This window comes from Salvelinus fontinalis, chromosome 19 (genome assembly GCF_029448725.1).
Source record: "Salvelinus fontinalis isolate EN_2023a chromosome 19, ASM2944872v1, whole genome shotgun sequence".
Taxonomy (NCBI): domain Eukaryota; kingdom Metazoa; phylum Chordata; class Actinopteri; order Salmoniformes; family Salmonidae; genus Salvelinus; species Salvelinus fontinalis.
Window position 1 is genome coordinate 10,676,584 of NC_074683.1, and position 19,706 is coordinate 10,696,289.

General features: G+C 43.6%; 1 protein-coding gene across 3 annotated transcripts in view; it reads right to left on the bottom strand.

Moving 5' to 3' along the window:
* Nucleotides 1-19,706, bottom strand: part of LOC129816350 (myosin light chain kinase, smooth muscle-like) — an 89,339-nt gene that overhangs the window by 62,646 nt on the left and 6,987 nt on the right. Inside the window, exons 1-3 of one of the 3 annotated variants that reach the window (XM_055870744.1) lie at nt 17,799-18,229; nt 13,303-13,412; nt 6,399-6,555 (exon numbers count right to left, since the gene is read on the bottom strand). In XM_055870744.1, the coding sequence (XP_055726719.1) occupies nt 6,399-6,555; nt 13,303-13,412; nt 17,799-17,816 (285 nt within the window). In that variant the 5' untranslated portion in view covers nt 17,817-18,229. Of the gene's footprint in view, nt 1-6,398; nt 6,556-13,302; nt 18,230-19,706 lie in introns of those variants that run through there. The other 2 variants (XM_055870745.1, XM_055870741.1) reach the window with 2 other exon arrangements.

Sequence of the window (19,706 nt, forward strand, 5' to 3'; positions counted from 1 at the left end):
CCCTGAAAACCATCCCCACAGCATGCTGCTGCCACCACCATGCTTCACAGTAGGGATGGTGCCTGGTTTTCTCCAGATTTGATGCTTGGCATTCAGGCCAAAGAGTTCAATCTTGGTTTCATCAGACCAGAGAATAGTGTTTCTCATGGTCTGTGAGTCCCCAAGCTGGCTGTCATGTGCCTTTTATTGAGGAGTGGCTTCCGTCTGGCCACTCTACCATAAAGGCCTGATTGGTGGAGTGCTGCAGAGATGGTCGTCTTTCTGGAAGGTTCTCCCGTCTCCACAGAGGAACTCAGGAGCTCTGTCAGCAACCGGGTTGTTAGTCCATCTATGAGGTCGGATTTAATTGAGTGCTCTGTTAACAAGTTTCTGGCAATGGTTTTATCTCAGGAAATAAATATATCTACTCCCAAATATCTAAAATTGGAAACAATTGGGCATCCATAAGTAGAGATGGAGTCCTCCATCAGAGTCTTAAGAGGCAGTAGGGCTGATTAATTTGATAAAACTTGAGATGGCGCTGAATTTATCTATGACCTTTAATGCGTTTGGGAGCGATTGAGATACATTGTCTAGATATAGTAAAACATCGACTGCGTATAATGAGATGAAGTGGTCAGTATATTTTAGAGATATTGGTGTCATTTCCTTAAATTTATGAATTGCCTGGGGCAAAGGTTCCATGGATAATAAAAATAGCAAAGTGAAAATTGGATCGCCTTGTATGCTGCTTCCAGTGATTCTGAAAGCAGCAGAACAGATATTGCCTGTTATAATGATAACGGAGGGATTTGCATAGACAACAGGAACATCTGCATCAAGATCAGTATCTGACCCCACAAATATCTTTACTTAGTGCCAGAGGAGCTACAACTTGCACCCTTCTGATAAAAGAGAAGTCAAGTTTCCACGACGTAACACAGTGCATTTGAAAAAGCTTCAATCCAGACGGGCAAAAGAAGATAAACAGTGGGATTTATGGATGCACCATGACCACCAGCACTGGGAAGGTTTCTTCTACTTGGATCCTAAATGTCAAGAGTAAGTACTTAGTGTGCATCCCAAATGGCACCCTATTCCATATATAGTGCACTCCATTTGACCAGAGCCCTATGGGTCCTGGTCAAAAGCAGTGGACTATATATGGAATAGGGTGCCATTTGGGACACGGGCCCAAATGGAGAGGTGATGGATCTTTCCTTCAGTAGTGATGAATGCTGCCCGGGAGAGCAACAGAACAAAGTAACAAACTCCCTAACACATGACCTCCTTCTGGAAGCAGATAACCATATGTGCACGCGATACCCTTGTTTGAAGTTCGTCTGTAAATCATAGATGGTGGGAGCCCGCTTTAATCTAACAGTGTGTGTGGGGGGGGGCATTTGGCTGGCAGATATCCAAAGTGTTCCATTCCATCGATACTAAAGAACCTAAAGTCTTAAGGTTGGTGCTGAACATATCTACATCCCACACAATATTTTTAAAGAATTTTCTATATTCCTTCACCAAGATGCGCTCACTGCACAGCAACATGCTTTAGCTCCATCACAGTTTGAGGTACTAATGTACAACTCCACAAAATGTAAGAGTTGGAGAAATTCTGCGTTGTTGCAGAGCATCCAAGCAGAAGAGGAGCTGACTGGGTTCTGCTCCAGCGGCTCTGAAAAAAACATTACCTCAGGAAGCTGAAAGTCACAAGATTAACATCTTTTAATCCCTATCAAGGAGCATTCCATATATCTACTCCGTCTCAGCACCTGACCTGGGTTCAAATACTATTTGAATTGTTTCAATAACTTGAGCCTTTGGTCAAGCCTGCCTGGAGTGACAGTTTTGGGAGCATTTTATTGGCCCATTAAGCCAGGCAAGCGCAAATAAAGAATTTGAAATGATTTTGAAAAGTATTTGAACCAAGGTCTCCTTACCACTGGACAGTCAGGCTTTACTGAATCAGACACCGCAATGCTGGCTTCCTCTTCCTCTGCTAACAAGCATCTCACCCTCATCACAACCGACCAATCCCAAAGGATAAGGAAGTGATGCATAAGGCGAGGCTAGACTATCCTCATAACAAAAATACACGTCCATTTATTTCGATGTTGGATTTAGCGTCGGTTTAATATCAACAGTAACGGGAATACAATATCGTTTTAGAATTTGAAAAAAAAGTATTGTTTACATATCACTGTATGAAGGTTAAAATGCCAAGACTCTTGCACATTATAGAAAGAGCTAGAGAATTAGAACTGAAGGTATTGTTATTGTTGGTCCAACGTGCAGCACAGGAATGCAAGTGTCTGTGTTTAGGAACTATAAATAATACAGATTTATCCATACTGTCAATGTGCCAGAACAGACGTGACCCAGGGAAGTAGTCTGTCTGCGGAAACAATTTCCATTGTGTCAGTTTTATTTTTTAAATTAAAGAATTCAAGTTAGCTGTACTTAAAGTACTTTCAATATCACAGTGGGTTATTATGGCCAAAATAAACCTATTTGAACCCATAGAATTACATATTAGGGTCGCTGTGTATCAACCTATATGATCAGTACTGTATCTAAAACCAGAGTGATAAAATGGGTTTCTAAAAGAACAGTTCCCCCAAACTGGACATCTCAACTCCAACAGTTAGCTCCATTCTCTCAGGAAACAGCTCTAGACTTGGTTGCCAAAGGCTTTGCTATCAATGACCAGAATTGTTCGAGGCAGCCATTTTCATGCTATCTCAATATTTTCGGGGGGATTCAATAATGTGCTTCCTTACATTATGTCAGGGATGTGTCATGACAAAAGTCAGAACTGTGTATCCTTTAACATGGGAATTACAGTAAGAGGGTGAGACTTACTTGGATCTATGGTAACTTTCCCAAAATTCCCAGGTTTCCCAGAAATCCCAGGTAGAAGATTCCAGGAATCCGAAGGGAATAAGCAGGAAATCTGGAATCCTTCAACCAGCATTTCTGGAAAACCTGGGAAAGTTAATGGTATTTTTCCAGCAACCCAACTTGGATCCTTATGAATTTTTCCCTATTCACATTTCATCAAATATAACTTGACTTTTAAGATCTTAAATACATTTCCAGACAAATTAAAATAAACCCATAGATTAGGGGGACACAGGGTGGAGGGATGAGCTTCCTTTGTGAGTGATCTATACATGTGGAGCACGACAGGGTGCTTCTGTGGACCTGTGGTGCTCTGTGGTGTTAAACATCTGTGACCACAGCGCAATGGATTCTGACAGAGCGTCTGAGCTGCAGTCACTGTCAGACACAAAGTCAGTCCAGTTCTCCTCTAACTCACTCAGCAGTCCCAGGCTTCTAGCTCCATGCTCCTGCAGCTTCTCTGGCTCCGGCTACAGACTGCAGCGGCATTTATCATTTCAATTTCCTTTGCCTTACCCACTGTGTTTTAGGAGCACACCGCAAGGGTTTGCGGGCGGCGGGAGTATTTAGACTACCAAGAGCCATCTGAGAAGCTAAAATCAACTAAAATGTGGAAGCTCATTGACGGCAACACAGGCAAAGATGGTATGTTAGAGAAGCCGGAGGAAGTTGGAGATAGGGGATGTTTTTACATTCATATTGGATCTTGATCATGAGCACTGGTTAAAGTCCAGCCTGGTTTGAGTTGAAACAACTTAGGAAACGGGTAGTTCAGATCCTGGATGCTGATTGGTTGATAGGCATTATTTATTGACTTTAATTGTCGGCAAATGCCTGTTAACAGTTCCTTTTCGAATTCTCGCTCCTTGAAGACTTTACTGCAGGGATCATTAACTAGATTCAGCCGCGGGGCAATAGTTTCTTGAGCGGATGGTGGGGCTGCAAATTGACTGACTAAACAGATAATATTTGACTAAAACCATTGTTTCAAACCTTGATTACATTTGAGGACATTGCCCTGCGTAGGGTGCCGTCTTTCGGATAGGACATTAAAGCAGGTGTCATTCAAAATCCCATGGCACTTATTGTAAGAGTAGGGGTGTTCACGTCGGTATCATGGCTAAATTCCCAACCTGGCCACATTCCATCATGGCCACCTAATCATCCCCCGCATTCCTAATATATCACTCCTCACCTCTCCACCTGATAGCTGATGTGTGGTGAGCATTGTGGCACGAAATTGGTCACCGTGCATCACTGAGGTGGGTGCTACACATTGATGGTGGATGAGGTAAGTTTCCCCCTACTATGTAAAGTTCTTAGGAGTTCCTCAGTTTGTAGAAAAGCGCTATATAAATCCAATTAATTATTATGAATAATTACTATTTGTATACGATCACATACAGTATGGTCTCTCTAGTATGCGTGGGAATACATGTGAACAGATTTGAAAATCACTTGGAGCTGATTTCCTGGTGTTTTTTCTGTCTTATGTCCAGAAAACTTGGGGGGGGGGGGGGGGGGGGGGGACCATACACATGGTTTTGACCCGTAGGCCAGCAGTTGGGAAACCCTGTTTTACTGTATCATTTCATAAAGAGGATGCAATTTGGATTTTTACCATGAGTCCCAGAAATTACTCCATTACTTCACATCAGACTCAAAGCAGAGACAGGGAAGCCGAATGAAAACCATGTGTACGGTGGAGGTGAACTCAAAGTGACAGGAGCCTGCTTTCTGTAACACTACCGTCTCATTAGTCACACATCCTTTCCAATCTAAGAGTGATCCCACACACAGCAGGGCCATAACACTGCCTTCATGTCGTTAAAACCGAACCATGGATTACAGTTTCTCCTTGCCCATAGACTACTTTCAGGGTGAGGAACCATCTAACATCAAGTTGTAAAATTCTGAACTTCCCCTTTAAAAGGACTCATTCAAAGCATCAGCATTTGAAGAGAGTAGTAAGGTAAACATAACCAAAGTATTGATTGATGCCATACCTTATCCATTGCCTGCTTACATTGTAAGTAAACCAATGTCGTTTATTTTGTGTGTGAACTATCCCTTTTAAATGGAAAGCAGTGGGGAGACTTGACAGGAACTGAGACCGGGACATCTGAGGAGCAGAGCCGACCCTTTGGGGAGTGTCAAAACATGACAAGGGTACATGATGAAAGGGGAAGGGTTCCAAACACAGAGCAAAGCCACTGTAGAGAGTTTGTCTAGCTTGACTGACTGGCCATGCTGACATGTTCAGTGGATAGAGTAACATTTAAATCTTACATTTTGGGGGATAACAAATAAAGATCACAAAACCAATGATCTACACACTCGAGATATAGTTACGAAATAAAATGTATTGGAGAAATGCATTCTGGTCCTGTGTAGAGTTCGGCACTAGCACATCCAGGATAGTGGGTTCGAGTCACACTGTGGCCACTAATATGAACATTTATGTTCACATGACTAAATTGCTTGGATAAAAGCGTTTGCTTAATGGCATAAATTATATTGTTCTTCTTGACTAGCATTTCACCTATGATAAACCTCTAACTTAATCCCGATCAACATGGAGCTCTTTTTCCCCAATTTTAAGTGCATTTTTAAAAAGCATAGCCTATGCATCAATGATTTAAATGTTTGGATAACTTCAAAACATATTGGGCAAAGACGTATTTTTCAGATAACAAGTCACCATGCATTAATCATGTGGAAAATGGAAATTCAAGCAGTCTTTGCCTAAAGGACCTTTGCGATAAATCAAGACCTGACAGTACCGTCTGCCAGCCTCAAGTACATGTTGGGAAAAGCATTCTGAGACCGTCATTTTTTATGTACAAAGCCTGGTCGCTCACCTATGACCACACTGAGTGAGCTGATAAATCGGAGACGGGTGCCCAAATCAATCCCCAAACCCTACGCACGTGGAGATATGAAAAGATATTACAGGTGTTAGTGATATGGTAATAGCTCCACCTTGCCCCTTGGATAGGCTAGGTGGAGTTTTCACCATATTGCTCATCTCCACAAGTGCATAGGGCGTAGGGGTCGATTTGGGATTGGACCAAGTCCAAACAGACAGTGAAGCTCAGAGAGGGATGCCAAGGAGAGCTCAGTGAACAGCACAGTAGGAGCCTTGGGCCTGGGGGGGTGTCAACACAAGACCTTGACCCAAGGCAACAAAGTACACTTCAGCACCTCTACTCCAAACACAATGAAGGTTATACAACATGCTCAGTTCACTCACACTCGGGTGGGTTGAAAATAAACAGATATAACCGGTACAAAGTCAGGAGGGGGAAAACATTTCATTTTTGGGTCCATTCACAAATTGGATCCCTCTCCTCCTTATGGCCCTAATCTTTCAATGTTTGCAGATACGATGGAAGCCTTACCACTACACTAGTTATACGTATTCAGAAATGCTAACATCAAAGAAGATAGGACCAAGGGGAAGGGATATAGGGAGCGAATTGGGACAGGCTTTTTGAGAGAGCGATTCCTACCTTCCCATCAAGGCGTGCGGTCTCTCCTGGGCTGACCCGGGCATTGCGGGGTGGAAGAGTAAAGGTTGGAGACTCCTGACTTGGAGAACCTCTGCCTAATGTCAAGCTGGTCTTGGAGATCCGCGTTGTCGTCACAAGCTGCACATCCCCCATATTTCTGTAAATGATAGAATTACTTTTTTGTAAATTGTTTTGATAAAGCACTTCACTTTTATAGGCCACATCCCCAATGGCATTCTATTCCATGCGTAGTGAAGTACTGGACTAGGGCCCATAGGGGACTATAAAGGGAATAGGGACACAGCTATAGGCTGTTGGGCTTCACATATTACAGATAACATTTCTATTTGAAGTGATTCCTGTCTTTATATACTTTTCTCTTTAATCCAATCCACCAACCATTTGGGGTGTATTTATTACGTCTCGCAACGTAAACAGTTATAAGAACCAAACAGAGCAAACGGAACAGAAATGGAAAGGGACCTACCTGAATCTGTCCAATAGAAATGCTTGTTTTTGTTGCAAAATGTTTTCAGTTTGGAGTAAACAGTTCCTGCTGCAAACGTACAAACCTATTAGCAACAGAATCGTTATAATGAATACACCCTGGTGTCGAGCCAAATCAGTAGACCTTATCAACCATAAAAACAATTGTGAATCAATGGTTGATTTTTATCAATCATTACTTTTGCAAGTTTTGAGCTTGTCATTCTTATACACATAAGCTTAGCTTTGGAAGGCCATAACTTAGCTGTAGAGGTAGTTAAGGAAATATTAGAAAATAACTGCAACTTCCTTTCCTGATGATTTAGGGGAAATAACTCCCATGTTTATTTTCCAGCACAGGCTTGAGGCTTGTATAGAAATGGCACTCAGACACCTTTTCAGCCCCCGACCACATTTCTGTGACAGAGTCAAAAGTCAAATTGAAGAGCAAATAAGCAACCCCAAATAAATATGCAACAAAAAATGCTCGCTGTAGGCTATAGTCACCATATTTGACTACTCAAAGTTTTCTGGATCACAGTATGTGCTCAATCAAGGTCTAGCTGGCCAAAATTTGCATCCCTGCGTATCTAATCTAAGTCATTAGAATAGCTAAATAAGGACAACACCCACATACTGTACTCAGTCAGTCCGACAGATGCCCTGGTCATTGTACACTGCTCAAAAGAATAAAGGGAACACTTAAACAACATAATGTAACTCCAAGTCAATCACACTTCTGTGAAATCAAACTGTCCACTTAGGAAGCAACACTGATTGACAATAAATTTCACATGCTGTTGTGCAAATGGAATAGACAAAAGGTGGAAATTATAGGCAATTAGCAAGACACCCCCAAAAAAGGAACGGTTCTGCAGGTGGTGACCACAGACCACTTCTCAGTTCCTATGCTTCCTGGCTGATGTTTTGGTCACTTTTGAATGCTGGCGGTGCTCTCACTCTAGTGGTAGCATGAGACGGAGTCTACAACCCACACAAGTGGCTCAGGTAGTGCAGCTCATCCAGGAGGGCACATCAATGCGAGCTGTGGCAAGAAGGTTTGCTGTGTCTGTCAGTGTCCGTAGTGTCCAGAGCATGGAGGCGCTACCAGGAGACAGGCCAGTACATCAGGAGACGTGGAAGAGGCCGTAGGAGGGCAACAACCCAGCAGCAGGACCGCTACCTCCGCCTTTGTGCAAGGAGGAGCACTGCCAGCGCCCTGCAAAATGACCTCCAGCAGGCCAGAAATGTGCATGTGTCTGCTCAAACGGTCAGAAACAGACTCCATGAGAGTGGTATGAGGGCCTGACGTCCACAGGTGGGGAGTTTGATTTCACAGAAGTGTGATTGACTTGGAGTTACATTGTGTTGTTTAAGTGTTCCCTTTATTTTTTTGAGCAGTGTATATCCCATGTGTGGAATGTGTTAATCACCACCATGGTCTCAATAGAGGAGTTGGGACAAGTACAAGTGCTTTTATCCTGCCTGTTTTGAGACGTTAGATGCCTAACGCTGGTAGAAACACTGGGCCCTCAGTCTGCAGCCATATGGAGCTGCAGCCGGTGCCCCCTGAGGATGAACGTGAGAGTGGCACAGGGTAGAAAACCATGAATGTTACCTCCAAGAGATGCCAGAAGGGCCTGTTGGACTACTCTCCAGCTTAACAACAAGTACTGGTGGTATTAAGCGAAAGCATTCATAACCACCAGTTCCATTGGGAAACAGGAAAGGCAGACACACCTTTGAGCAGAGGATGAAAGCTCATGCCGCATTTAGTTTCATTAATCTGCTTTAAAAAAAACGTTGCAAAAAATACTTATTGTACTCTACGGTTCAATGGCAGTGGCTTTCAAGCATTAAACAAAGAATTTGAGCATTGCCTTTATTAGAATTGAATACAATTCAATTCCCAAATCCACACAATGCCACGTAACATCACATGGGATTAATAATGATGTCAATACAGCTGTGTGTTTGATGTGGCGTGTTTTAAAGCCCTCTTGCTCTTTTAGTGTTGTGAGAGCGGTGTCAGTTCAGGGTCACTGAGGGGCTTTGAAATGTGTTTTTGGTTGGGGCCCTGGTCAAAAGTAGTGAACTGTACAGGGAGTAGGGTGCCATTTGGGACACAGCCATTGGCACCCTACTTTGCCATTGGGTTATTATCTCACAGACGTGGCATGACACACTCAAAACATGACATTGACAGGCCCTGTCAGCAAACAAAAGAATCACAAGAAGGTGAAGGATTTAGCTTGAGCTCAGGGCAAACATGTTAGTGACATTAAATATTAAATTCATCTAACAAAAGAAGCTTGATTGGCCCCAAAGTCAGTGGAGTCTACCTACAAACATTTCTAATGTATTATTACCCTGTATCTGTAAGTATACTAACAAAAATATTAAAAAAGCAACATATAAAATGTCGGTTCCATGTTTCATGAGGTGAAATAAAATATCCTCGAAATTTTCAAAACGCACAAAAAGCTTATTTCTCTCAAATTTTGTGCACAAATTTGTTTACATCCCTGTTAGTGAGCATTTCTCCTTTGCCAAGATAATACTTCCACCTGACAGGTGTGGCATATCAAGCTGATTAAACAACATGATCCTTACACAGGTGCACCTTGTGCTGTGGACAATAAAAGGCCATTCTAAAATGTGCAGTCTTCTTTATCCCTAACAGAGACTCATTCTTCAATCTCAGGTGCCTCAACATTATGTATTCTCAAAGGTTACCCAATGTGGACCTTGCAGTTATATCTCTGGACGCCGAAAAGGACTTTGACCAAGTTGATTGGTCCTATCCATTCAAGGTCCGACAGAAATGTAATTTTGGAGATGGGTTCACAAAATGAATCCAGCTTTTATTATAGGAACCCCTGTGCGAGAATACCCACTAACCAAACTTTGTCGCCACGGTTGAAACTTTATAGAGGGACAAAGCAAGGTTGTGCGCTGTTGCCTCTACTTTTTGCTCTAATCATTGAACCTCTCGCTCAGGCGATAAGATCTCATGCAGCAATATACGGATATAATACTAAAGATAATCTAAATAGGATTTCACTATACACAGATGACATTCTCCTCTACAGTGGCTTGCGAAAGTATTCACCCCCGTTGACATTTTTCCTTTTATGTTGTCTTACAACCTGGAATTTAAATGTACATTTTTTTTGGGGGGGGGGTTGTATCATTTGATTTACACAACATGCATACCACTTTGCAGATGCAAAATATTTTTTCTTGCGACACAAACAAGAAAAAAACTTGAGCGTGCATAACTATTCACCCCCCCAAAGTCAATACTTTGTAGAGTCACCTTTTGGAGCAATTACAACTGCAAGTCTCTTGGGGTATGTCTCTAAGCTTGGCACATCTAGCTGCTGGGATTTTTGCCCATTCTTCAAGGCAAAACTGCTCCAGCTCCTTCAAGTTGGATACCACAGATAATTGGATTGAGGTCTGGGCTTTGACTAGACATTTAAATGTTTCCCCTTAAACCACTCAAGGGTTGCTTTAGCAGTATGCTTAGGGTCATGTGCCTGCTGGAAGGTGAACCTCGGTCCCAGTCTCAAATCTCTGGAAGACTGAAACCGGTTTCCCTCAAAAATGTCCCTGTATTTAGCGCTATCCATCATTCCTTCAACTCTGACCAGTTTACCAGTCCCTGCCGATGGAAAAACATGTGGATGGTGTTCTCGGGGGTGATGAGAGGTGTTGGGTTTGCGCCAGACATAGTATTTTCCTTGATGGCCAAAAAGCAAAATTTGACCCTCATCTTACCAGAGTACCTTCTTCCATATGTTTGGGGAGTCTCCCACATGCCTTTTGGCGAACACCAAACATGTTTGGTTATTTTTTTCGTTAAGCAATGGCTTTTTTCTAACCACTCTTCCGTAATGCCCAGCACTGTGGAGTGTACGGCTTAAAGTCGTCCTATAGACAGATACTCCAATCTCCACTGTGGAGCTTTGCAGGTCCTTCAGGGTCATCTTTGTCTCTTTGTTGACTCTGTGATTAATGTCCTCCTTGCCTGGTCCATGAGTTTTGGTGGGCGGCACTCTTGGCAGGTTTGTTGTGGTTCCATATTCTTTAACATTTTTAATAATGGATTTAAAATGGTGCTCTGTGGGATGTTCAAAGTTTCAGATATCAGTGTTGGGTTAGAAAAACATCTGTACTTCTCCACAACTTTGTCCCTGACCTGTTTGGAGAGCTCCTTGGTCTTCATGGTGCCCCTTGCTTAGTGGTGTTGCAGACTCTGGGGCCTTTCAGAACAGGTGTATATATACACACTGAGATCATGTAACAGATCATGTGACAAATAAAGTCCACCTGTGTGCAAACTAACTAATTATGTGACTTCTAAAGGTAATTGGGTGCACTAGATCTTATTCAGGGGCTTCATAGCAAAGGGGGTAATACATATGAATGCACCACTTTTCATTTTTTTTATTAAAAAAAATATATTTTCAACTTCACTTCACCAATTGACTATTTTGTATATGTCCATTACATAATCCAAATAAAAATCTATTTAAATTACAGGTTGTAATGCAACAAAATAAGAAAAACTTAAATGGGGGATGAATACTTTTGCAAGGCACTGTATGTAGTTACCAAACAATACCCCTCACTATTTAAAGAGAATTTCCCCCCTCTGATGCAAAAACTCAAGACAAACATACAATTTAAGAACTCTCCCAATTTCATTCCTCGGAAGAATTAATGCCATTAAAATGGTCTTCCTCCCACAACTGCTTTACCTTTTCCAGAACATCCCAGTATTCATATCTAAGTCCTTTCATAAACAACTGGACTCAATTATCAATCCATTCATCTGGGATTATAAAACACACAGGATAGGTAAAAACACCTCTAATTCCAAGATGGAAGGAGGATTGTCTCTCCCAAATGTTATATTTTACTATTGGGCTGCTAACCTCTGTGCTGTTACGTTTTGCTGGATGATGCATTTCCGTCATCCAGCTGGCTTAGTACGGAGTGTGAGGATTGCCCCCACTGCTCTATTGGCGCTGTGATTTTGTCACCTGTGAAGTTGATGTCACTTTATAGTGACAATCCTATTATACACAGCACAGTCCGAATCTGGAAGCAAATTTAAGTCTATTTTGACCTTACACCAATATCATTCCTGCTTCCTGTTGCCAGAAATCCCTCCTTTGCCCCCTCTAACACCTTAGAGCAATGGGGAGAACTAGGGATCAATACCATAGGGGATCTATATATAAACTCAGCAAAAAAAGAAACGTCCCTTTTTCTTCAGGACCCTGTCTTTCGAAGATAATTTGTAAAAATCCAAATAACTTTACAGATCTTGATTGTAAAGGGTTTAAACACCGTTTCGCATGCTTGTTCAATGAACTATAAACAATTAATGAACATGCACCTGTGGAACGGTCGTTAAGACACTAACAGCTTACAGACGGTAGGCAATTAAGGTCACAGTTATAAAAATTTAGGACACTAAAGAGGCCTTTCTACTGACGTTTATCGTTGAAGGAATGAACGTTACACCGAGGCCTGTACTCTGGAGCGGGATCAATTTGGAGGTGGAGGGTCCGTCATGGTCTGGGGCGGTGTGTGTCAGTATCATCGGACTGAGATTGGCTGCAATAACAACAATCTCAACACTGTGCATTACAGGGAAGACATCCTCCTCCCTCATGTGGAACCCTTCCTGCAGGCTCATACTGACATGACCCTCCAGCATGACAATGCCACCAGCCATACAGCTCGTTCTCTGCGTGATTTCCTGCAAGACAGGAATGTCAATGTTCTGCCATGGCCAGCGAAGAGCCCAGATCTCAATCCCATTGAGCATGTCTGGGAACTGTTAGATCGGAGGGTGAAAGCTAGGGCCATTCCCCCCAGAAATGTCCGGGAACTTGCAGGTGCCTTGGTGGAGGAGTGGGGTAACATCTCACAGCAAGAACTGGCAAATCTGGTGCAGTCCATGAGGAGGAGATGCACTGCAGTACTTAATGCAGCTGGTGGCCACACCAGCTAATGACTGTTACTTTTGATTTTTACCCCCCCCCTTTGTTCAGGGACACATTCCATTTCTGTTAGTCACATGTCTGTGGAACTTGTTCAGTTCATGTCTCAGATGTTGAATCTTATGTTCATACAAATATTTACACTAAGTTTGCTGAAAATAAATGCAGTTGACAGTGAGAGAACGTTTCTTTTTTGCTGAGGTTATAAAGATGCCATTTCTGCCCTGCAGTGGACAGACAATGACGGACTTCAACGATGACATCACCATGCGCCGTGTTGCATTATAACATTCAACACTATAAAAAAAAAGGTACATACTTTCTCAATGACTTCATGTTTATTGTATGTGCAACAGAAAGAGAGAGGGTAAACATAAATCAGAGAGAAGCCAACTCACTGTATTCCGTGTTGGGCTGCCTTTGCCGTAGGAGGGGCAGTTTGTGAGGGTAGTGGAATCACCACTGGCTGTCCCTGGGGCTGGGTTTGTGAGCGTCCCTCCTTTTTCTCCTGTTTGCATGGATAAAATGAGTGAAGGTAGGAACACATTAAGGTACAGTAGCCTGTCTAAGGACAAACAGAGCTGCACATCTTCACATGGATTGAGAGACTGATTGGTTCATTCGTTTATTGATTGAATTGATAAGTATGAAGTTGCTCCAGCCGGATTTTAAAAAAGGACCGATGATAAAACACAATAATGCCCAAAGGCGTCTGATTTCCAATTTGGTCCTCTTTTTCCACTTGGTTCTCAAAATTCCATATTATGTTACTCTATTTAGCCTGTCAAATGATGGCTTACTTCCAACGAAGTCTGAGTCTTTGTTCAACTAACACAACATGTTAAACACATCTATCAAGGAAGAACACATGGTCTCGATTAAAAGTTAAATACTTTTGTTTTATTCATTAGCTTCTCTTCAGTTGGAAATCAAAACGAGGAGAAACTGATGCAGACAAAATTGGAGAGTATAACCTCAGGTGGAATCTAAACATGTGCTTGGTGTGGACTAGAGAATGAAAACAGTTGTGCTGCTTGTATTGACTCTCCATCAGCCACAGGAATTAACATAAATGGTTCCTGTCGGAGAAAACATTTAATTGACAGGATGTGCAAGGCCTATAATAACCAACAAGGGTGAAAGTCCCTTTTTGCTGTATAAACCATCAAGACAGAAAAAAAACGTTGTTGTTATTCTGTACACAAATTTGACAAACAGTTCCCTCTAAGCAAAGCACGAACATCAAAAGGTTGGCCTTAACTACAGAACTGTTCTTTTTCTGAATGCATTCTTCTATTTGTGTCCCAAATGACCTATGGGCTCTGGTCAAAAGTAGTGTACTATATAGGGAATATGGTGCCATTTGGGACACACATTCTGTAATCCATCATCAGGATGCCATGTTGCTTCCCATCTATGAAATAATAACAGTGGGCCACTATCAGCAAAGCCACAGCCAGACCTGTGTTTCATTAATTATTTATTGGAACACCAAGATAGGCACATTGGTGCTTTATCAGTGGACACATTGCAGAATGTATATTCAGTTTATTTGAGCTATGATGTTTTGCATGGCCCCGAGTCAGTCATACTTCATACCTCACATTCGTGACATGGTCAAAGTAAGGTTCATACCCTTTAAAAACCAATATCAACAAAAGGAAACATGGCATAATAGTTCAGCAAGGCAAATAAAAATGCTTTCAATAGCTGACAGAAGACAAACCACTAAAAATGTATCACTGCTATTGCAAACCCACATAACCATGGCTATTTCCATACATAATTAGAATACTGAACTGTGTTGAGCCTTAGATGCACAACATTGGCCCCGGAGGCCCACAGGAATATTGGTTCCATCCACAGTACTCCAATACCATTGCTCCTTTCATCTAAGGGTTAAGTCACATATGCATACCTGGAATACCTGGCTGGGAGAGATCTACTCTTTCTGACAGTTTGGGGCACCGTTACTATAGCAATAAGCAAACACTTTTACATGGCCATGGGGTCATTCACCTTCACCCGAGGCCATTAGGGTGAGAACCCACAGCACATAAGGTATACACATCCCAAATTATATCCTATTCCCTATGTAGTGCACTATTTTTGACCAGGCTCTGGCCAAAAGTAGAGCACTATATAGGGAATAGGGTGTCATTTGAGACACAATGAATCACCAGGATGACAAACAGGTGTACAACACTGAGGGGACTGCAGTTAAATACAAAGGACATAATGAAAGGAGAATGATGGGGCCAAACTGGATAACGTGTGTGTGAACACAATGTCTAATCTTACCCACCGTAGAGTCACACTTGTTGGGACTTTTGGTAAACGTGACACACTGACACTTTGATGGGGGAAACATGAGTGAGGAGAATCCCCCCCCCCCATAAATAAATAGGGTCCATGATGTACAGGGACAATACTACTGCTCGTCAATAGCATCAGGAAGCTCATAGGACACCGACAGGACTGTGATAAGGCTAGTAACAACCCGATAACCCACACCTCTCAACACAAAGTACATCCCAAATGGCACCCTATTCCCAATGTAGTGCACTACCTTTGACCAGGGCCCATGCCTCATAACAGTTCCATTTGCCAACTGTGACTGTAGCCGAGTCATGTCATATCAAACCGTAATAATTAAATTACGGTGTTCCATAAATCTGTACTGTACTTTTGTTTATCCCATGTGTAACTCTGTTGTTTTTTGTCGCACTGCTTTGCTTTATCTTGGCCAGGTCACAGTTGTAAATGAGAACTTGTTTTCAACTGGCCTACCTGGTTAAATAAAGGTGAAATAATGTTTTTTTTATTTGTTTTTAAATCCACATGGGAAGATACCAGATTTCCTGCTTATTCCCTTCTGATTTCAGGATTCTTCCAAATGGGATTTCTGGAAAACCTGGGAATTCTACATAACCTACTGTAACACCAACCAGCTCCATTGTCTGCCTGTAGTCAGTGTCTGGACAGGGAAAAGTGCTGACCTAAGACTTGTGCTCCTATTCAAGACCGTCCTTAGGTTCTGGATGCCCAATAAAGTAGCTGACTGCCAGAGCACAGCTGGCAAGTGAAGATTACTATTAGTGTTACAGTATTAACTGGACTTCCTGTTCAATCACCTGTGCTTCAATACTTATGGCACTACTCATGTCCAACTGATTATGGATTAAACTCATTAAGAAGAAATTCAACAGGGGCCTCCTGAGTGGGGCAGCGGTCTAACATGCTGACCAGACCGGACACGTCGCATGCGCGAGCGTAGCAAAATAAATTTAGAAATCCATGTTATTCAATTATTGCGTACGCCAACGAGTGTCTGCAATGCCAAGGGCTAAAATGGAAGTCATTCCTATTTCTGACGCAAATCACGCTGCAAGTCCTGCCTCTCCCATCTCCTCATTGGTTTATAGAAGCAGGTACCCACGTGCCATCTCCTCATTGGTTATACCCACCTGGGTGATTGAAAGACTAAATGTTTTGCCGGTCGTCGTGGTAATACTATGAAAGTGTAGATGCCAATCACCATATAAGTTCAAAGATGAAAAAGCCTGGAATGAGGAGAGATGACTAGAAATGATTCAGTTGGCCGTTTTTTGTGTGGAATAATTGTTGGAGTAGAGGACCTTGTGCATTTCAGGTAAAATAACAACTCAATGTTTATATCCCAGGACAAATTAGCTAGTAACAGCAAGCTAGCTAAATAGGACAAATTAGCTAGCAAGTGCAAGCTAACTAGCTAAATTGCCATAAATGTTTAATGCTTTTTGACCTATCCCCAAATGAATGTCATTGGTTCAGAGTTTGTTTTGATATTTTAACCTGCGTGTCGTGATCACGTTTGGTGTGGGGGGACAAAATAAATGTATACACGATAGCGCACGCGTGCAGCCGGTTTGGGTTCCGTGTTAGGCACTGCTTCGCAGGGCTAGCTGTGTTACTACGGATCCTGGTTCAATACTGGGCTGTGTCGCAGCTGGCCGCAACCGGGAGACCAATGAGGCGACGCACAATCGGCCCAATGTCGTCCAGGTTAGGGGAGGGTTTGACCGGCCGGGTTGTCCTTGTCCCATCGAGCTCTAGCATCTCCTGTGTCGGGCCGGGCGCACGCACGCTGACACTGTCGCCAGGTGTACGGTGTTTCCTCCGTCACATTGGTTCAGCTGCCTACCGGGTTAAGTGTGCATTGTGTCAAGAAGCAGTGCGGCTTGGCAGGGTTGTTTCGGAGGACGCACGGCTCTCGAGCTTCGCCTCTCGAGTCTGTACGGGAGTTGCAGCGATGGGACAAGACTGGGGGAAAACGGGGGGGAAAAACAAAAACACACAAAAAAAATCCTACAACTCTAAAATTCCAAGAATAGAAGACTAGAAAATTAATAGAAATTGTTTTCATTATAAACGGTCATTGTTGTCGTTCATGCTGGCAATGGAAATCAAATTCCTTTCAAACCAAATCAATTAGACTATATAATGGTTTTAGAATGCACCAGGATGACTTACATCAGGCACTTCAATCCAATTGGATATTACGATATTGGGGAGAAAAAGGGGGTAAAATGTTATACACTGCTCAAAAAAATAAAGGGAACACTTAAACAACACAATGTAACTCCAAGTCAATCACACTTCTGTGAAATCAAACTGTCCACTTAGGAAGCAACACTGATTGACAATAAATTGCACATGCTGTTGTGCAAATGGAATAGACAAAAGGCGGAAATTATAGGCAATTAGCAAGACACCCCCAAAAACAGGAGTGATTCTGCAGGTGGTGACCACAGACCACTTCTCAGTTCCTATGCTTCCTGGCTGATGTTTTTGTCACTTTTGAATGCTGGCGGTGCTCTCACTCTAGTGGTAGTATGAGACGGAGTCTACAAACCACACAAGTGCAGCTCATCCAGGATGGCACATTAATGCGAGCTGTGGCAAGAAGGTTTGCTGTGTCTGTCAGCGTAGTGTCCAGAGCATGGAGGCGCTACCAGGAGACAGGCCAGTACATCAGGAGACGTGGAGGAGGCCGTAGGAGGGCAACAACCCAGCAGCAGGGCCGCTACCTCCGCCTTTGTGCAAGGAGTAGCACTGCCAGAGCCCTGCAAAATGACCTCTAGCAGGCCACAGGCTCGATACATCCACAGGAACATACTAACCAAGCTAGCAGCGAACTAAGATAGCTAGCACAGTTCATGTTGGAAAATTTCAGTTAACATTTACATTACATTTAAGTCATTTAGCAGACGCTCTTATCCAGAGCGACTTACAAATTGGTGCATTCACCTTATGACATCCAGTGGAACAGCCACTTTACAATAGTGCATCAGATCTTTTAAGGGAGGGGGGGGGGGGGGGGGGGGCAGAAGGATTGCTTTATCCTAGGTATTCCTTGAAGAGGTGGGGTTTCAGGTGTCTCCGGAAGGTGGTGATTGACTCCGCTGTCCTGGCGTCGTGAGGGAGTTTGTTCCACCATTGGGGGGCCAGAGCAGCGAACAGTTTTGACTGGGCTGAGCGGGAACTGTACTTCCTCAGTGGTAGGGAGGCGAGCAGGCCAGAGGTGGATGAACGCAGTGCCCTTGTTTGGGTGTAGGGCCTGATCAGAGCCTGAAGGTACTGAGGTGCCGTTCCCCTCACAGCTCCGTAGGCAAGCACCATGGTCTTGTAGCGGATGCGAGCTTCAACTGGAAGCCAGTGGAGAGAGCGGAGGAGCGGGGTGACGTGAGAGAACTTGGGAAGGTTGAACACCAGACGGGCTGCGGCGTTCTGGATGAGTTGTAGGGGTTTAATGGCACAGGCAGGGAGCCCAGCCAGCAGCGAGTTGCAGTAATCCAGACGGGAGATGACAAGTGCCTGGATTAGGACCTGCGCCGCTTCCTGTGTGAGGCAGGGTCGTACTCTGCGGATGTTGTAGAGCATGAACCTACAGGAACGGGCCACCGCCTTGATGTTGGTGGAGAACGACAGGGTGTTGTCCAGGATCACGCCAAGGTTCTTAGCGCTCTGGGAGGAGGACACAATGGAGTTGTCAACCGTGATGGCGAGATCATGGAACGGACAGTCCTTCCCCGGGAGGAAGAGCAGCTCCGTCTTGCCGAGGTTCAGCTTGAGGTGGTGATCCGTCATCCACACTGATATGTCTGCCAGACATGCAGAGATGCGATTCGCCACCTGGTCATCAGAAGGGGGAAAGGAGAAGATTAATTGTGTGTCGTCTGCATAGCAATGATAGGAGAGACCATGTGAGGTTATGACAGAGCCAAGTGACTTGGTGTATAGCGAGAATAGGAGAGGGCCTAGAACAGAGCCCTGGGGGACACCAGTGGTGAGAGCGCGTGGTGAGGAGACAGATTCTCGCCACGCCACCTGGTAGGAGCGACCTGTCATGTAGGACGCAATCCAAGCGTGGGCCGTGCCGGAGATGCCCAACTCGGAGAGGGTGGAGAGGAGGATCTGATGGTTCACAGTATCGAAGGCAGCCGATAGGTCTAGAAGGATGAGAGCAGAGGAGAGAGAGTTAGCTTTAGCAGTGCGGAGCGCCTCCGTGATACAGAGAAGAGCAGTCTCAGTTGAGTGACTAGTCTTGAAACCTGACTGATTTGGATCAAGAAGGTCATTCTGAGAGAGATAGCAGGAGAGCTGGCCAAGGACGGCACGTTCAAGAGTTTTGGAGAGAAAAGAAAGAAGGGATACTGGTCTGTAGTTGTTGACATCGGAGGGATCGAGTGTAGGTTTTTTCAGAAGGGGTGCAACTCTCGCTCTCTTGAAGACGGAAGGGACGTAGCCAGCGGTCAAGGAT